Consider the following 4,944-nt stretch of genomic DNA (forward strand, 5'->3'; position numbering starts at 1 on the left):
AATATTAACGGTCTAACACCGTAACGTTACACAAGATCATGACTGAAGAAGAGACACAGAGGGCCTGTATCGCTCACCTAAATATTGCAGTAAATAGTTTTAAAGAACCTTAGTATGTTTCGCATATCGGGCCCCGCCCTCAGGCCCCTTTTTTTCATCATTTTTGTTTGTTTGTAAAATTTGTTCTCTTTCACCCAAGGATGCTTCAGACCATAATTGGTCAAAATCCAAAGAGTTGTTCATGACAAGTATAGGTTTTCTATAAAGAAAAGATTATGGACGGCAGGACGACGGACGCTGCGCCATGCCACCGGCACTTCGGACGATAAAATATAGAACAGGTGAAACATATATCCCAAGTGTAATAATCATCCTAATTTAAACTGTTTAAGTCTCAGTATTTAGAAGATTCAAAGATATCATTTCAACGACAAAATGGCAGAATCGTTGATGGATGTACATGCAACTGTATAATAGCAGGCTCAAATTTCAACTATTTTAGCAGGAAAACGACAATCAACCCAACATTGCTTATAAAACTCATAATTATGAGGTCTGTAAGCTTAAGGAGAGTTAGACACTAACTGGTCACCATGGTACTGTGGCCTGGTATCATGGCCACGTGGTCTGTAAACTTAAGGAAAGTTGGACACTCACTGGTCACCATGGTACTGTGGCCTGGTATCATGGCCACGTGGTCTGTAAACTTAAGGAGAGTTGGACATTCACTGGTCACCATGGTACTGTGGCCTGGTATCATGGTCACGTGGTCTGTAAACTTAAGGAGAGTTGGACATTCACTGGTCACTATGGTACTGTGGCCTGGTATCATGGTCACGTGGTCTGTAAACTTAAGGAGAGTTGGACACTCACTGGTCACCATGGTACTGTGGCCTGGTACCATGGTCACGTGGTCTGTAAACTTAAGGAGAGTTGGACACTCACTGGTCACCATGGTACTGTGGCCTGGTACCATGGTCACGTGGTCTGTAAACTTAAGGAGAGTTGGACATTCACTGGTCACTATGGTACTGTGGCCTGGTACCATGGTCACGTGGTCTGTAAACTTAAGGAGAGTTGGACATTCACTGGTCACTATGGTACTGTGGCCTGGTACCATGGTCACGTGGTCTGTAAACTTAAGGAGAGTTAGACACTAACTGGTCACCATGGTACTGTGGCCTGGTATCATGGTCACGTGGTCTGTAACCTTAAGGAGAGTTGGACATTCACTGGTCACTATGGTACTGTGGCCTGGTATCATGGCCACGTGGTCTGTAAACTTAAGGAGAGTTAGACACTAACTGGTCACCATGGTACTGTGGCCTGGTATCATGGCCACGTGGTCTGTAAACTTAAGGAGAGTTGGACATTCACTGGTCACCATGGTACTGTGGCCTGGTATCATGGTCACGTGGTCTGTAACCTTAAGGAGAGTTGGACATTCACTGGTCACTATGGTATACAGATGTACGTACTGTGGCCTGATCGCGAGATCAGTAACATTAAGGAGGGAAGTCCGTTCAATTTGTCGCTGCTGACGCAAGTAACCGATTTTCTGAACAATGACTAGGGACTACAGGTGTTAAACAGGTGTGTTATGTACATTATCAAGTATTTGACACAGGAAGCATAACATCTATAAATCTATAATTACCCATATACTATCAATTTTAGGTCTATTAACACATACACTTGATTCGCTAGATGCTACATGTAGCTAACGCTATTTGAGCTTGGTAATATGTGCTGATAAGGCAGTGTTTGTTCCGGAATCAGAGGAAGCTAGGAGATATACCGGCTATCGATTACAATACAAGATTTCCTCAGAAGTGTATAATGAATTCGGATTGAATGAGGGAATGCTACATTTGATTTTCGGAAAAGGTATTCGTGTTTCATGCTACATTGTAGATACCGTACACAACGAGATTTTATCTGATACGTTAATTTGTTTTCAAATTGAAATCTTTATATCCCTTTTTCGGTATGCATCGACATAGCATAAATATGCAGTGACATTGAAAGTGAATCAAGGCTACAACCGACTTAGAGTAATTTTGGTAGAAATTAAAGACATACGTAAACAATCAATGTAATGCATACACAATACATGTAGGCTTTGATCTCGCCACCAATCTAAATAATAACATTTCAAAGTAGTAATACTGTAGTAATATCTAGCATGCGACAATCTAAGATAGATATTCAATTTATTTTATTTTATTTCTGTTTTTTTTTTCTTTTTTTGGGAGGGGGATGGGGGGTGGGATGGGGTTGGGGGGTTTGGGGGGTTTGGGGGGGGGGGGGGGGGGGGGGGGCGCCCCTCATTAAACAAGGATGGAAGCGGTTTAAGTCAATCATAAACCCCGAGGAAACTATTGTATTACCAGAAAAAAAGTGACATTTGATCAGATAAATGCTTAGTGTGGAAAAACCTTATTGGTGTTACAAATTATGCAACGATGAAAAGAATTGCCAACGATACCTATTCCCTCTCAGAATGTCACAAAACGTATGCGGTTTAACGAAATTCTGACGTAAAATCAAGCCGTCTCTTTATAGTAGGTCTAAAAGTGGCAATAGTTTGAACACAATGTGGTCGATTCGGGAACTCGTGCAAGCGCTGACGGCTTTAAATATAAGTTGATTGAGTTTCAAAACATGGTAGACCAATGACATCAAAATTCTATTTATGGTTGCGTTTCTTAAATCCTAGTGTTTGGTGCTCGACGTTTAACAAGAATTGATGTGTGTGATAAAAGGTATCTGATTGAAAATGAAGTCGTTGGACCTACATGTAGTACGACGGTTGGTTATATGTACGTACTTAGGTAGGTCTATATGCCGTCCACTCTTCGTCACGATAACTTCTCTCTTGTTCTCATGTAGTATCTATGGATTTTCCTTCAGTGCTTAAAAAGCTGTAAGGAAATATTTCAAATGTCCATAATGACGACATGATTCTACAACTGTTTTCATTCTTTTGTAACTTTGAAAATGTGTAATTATTGATTACTATCTAATGGTTCTGAAGCAAATCAGCGCTAACCGAATCAAACACATGCCCTTCGTTTGATGTTAACATTGTAACATCCAGTATGTATTCTGAAGGCCAAGCACAACAACAGCGATAGGAGTATTGAATCCGTTTAATATTTCTGTACAATGTCGATATCATTCCTGTCATTGTCACTACGCCTGTCGCCTATGAAGCACGTTCTTATGGCATTTTGACATTGTTTAAGTATAAATGTTTATTATCTAATTTTTATCGTCGTTTCATCGATTTTTATGTGCACGTCAATATTCCATTGTTCTTGCATCAATGTGAATCGCCAAAATTGTAGAGAAAATGCACTGTATGAACCAGTCAGTCAATTAATCAGACTGCAAATTATTTTGACAACATGAAGTAGATTTTCTAGAGCGCCATACAAAACAATGCGGATGGTTCAGGGTCTTGAATAAACGTCTGTTTATCTGTCAAAGACTGGCTGGCCGAGTTGAAATAAAAGCGTGTTCCCGAAAGCTTCTGTCACTTAAAAAGTCTTTTCACGTCCCCCTATCAACCAGTCAGTTGAATGTAAGTTAGTAGAATAAACAATAATAATAATAATAATAAAACCCAAAACACTTTAATAAAACTCCTGTCACTACTTCCTGATTATGTTGTGAAACAAAGATTCATATCAATGCAGGTATTGAGGAAGTTCCGATGAAAAAACATTTTTGTCGGGAAATGCGACCATTTTTCTGGGGTAATAGCTAACACGTTAGTTATTTTCCTAAAGACTAACTACTAGCTATAATGATGAACCAGTGTTCTGATATCGGATTTCTGGTTTATAATGCTTTCATTCTGCCTCGATTAATTAACTTTCCATTTAAGACATACAGGACTAGGACATCAGCCATTGATTCACAGTCCATTGGATATGATACTCGATAATGGACTGTAAGTAGGTGTTAATATGATCCAAACAAAGTTTAATATATAAACAAACGAAATTGTATTAAACACATGGCCATCAATTTACATATTTCACATTTATTTTGACACTTTCAGATTCGGTTCTAATTTTTGAACTCCCATTTTTTTCACTTTCATTCATTGATTTTTTTTTACACTGTTGTTTCAACTGATATTTTCACTGAGGTCTGCCTGTTGTTCATCAGTGGCGAGTTTGAACGCACGAACGGGATGACTCCATCCCCTCAACCGCTCATTTGAAGTTAAAATGTTGTGAAAGTTTGAAGATTTCCCTACCAGAAAAATGATGTGATTGGATAGGTTTATAATAGCGTATTAGAGCACACCAGTACTTGGAAGAGAGTAACCCTGATATGTACAGTCGACTGGGGAGCCCACACCTTGAAAATTCCCGCCCTTTTACGCCTTGTAAGTTACCTGAAGAAACACATTTCTTCAGGGACTTGGTTCATGTGAAACACCAGGTGATTGGCTGAATTAGTTGTGTGAGACCTGCAGAGATGGTCAGTTTTCTTTGCGATCAACTGTCCATACAGTGGTTTCATGTTGTTTGTTGTTCGCTGTTTAAGGCCATGTTTCTAATTTAATTCCGTCCGTGATATCCGTCGACGCCTGACCTCGGGAGAAGACCCGACGTGCGTGAATCGATCTTCTCTTTGTCGGGGTTTTCCGGTTGGTGAATCAAAATGCCATGATCACTGCAAGATATATTTCCTGAAAATCTTGTGAGTCCGGAAAAAGTGCAAATGTTGTACACAGTGAGTTGTGTGATCTACAGAACCTCAGGACTTTTCAAAAAGTTACCAAATCAATAAAAAATAATCTTAATACAGTTGCATAAAATTGCCAATTTTGACTTGAACATATTTTGTTTTTTATTTATATCCATTACACACGAGAAACTACGCTTTCTTAGTTACATATTTAGTTCATCGTTGATTATCGATTTA

At 39.3% G+C, this 4,944-nt stretch overlaps 1 protein-coding gene across 1 annotated transcript; it reads right to left on the minus strand.

Moving 5' to 3' along the window:
• Nucleotides 1-580: 580 nt before the first annotated feature.
• On the minus strand, nt 581-1,120 carry LOC117331142. Its single transcript, XM_033889737.1, has one exon. It carries the CDS (start codon nt 1,118-1,120, stop codon nt 581-583), a length of 540 nt encoding a protein of 179 aa, XP_033745628.1.
• Between the last annotated feature and the right edge of the window lie 3,824 nt (nt 1,121-4,944).

This window comes from Pecten maximus, chromosome 7, assembly GCF_902652985.1.
Source record: "Pecten maximus chromosome 7, xPecMax1.1, whole genome shotgun sequence".
In the NCBI taxonomy this organism is placed as follows: Eukaryota; Metazoa; Mollusca; class Bivalvia; order Pectinida; family Pectinidae; genus Pecten; species Pecten maximus.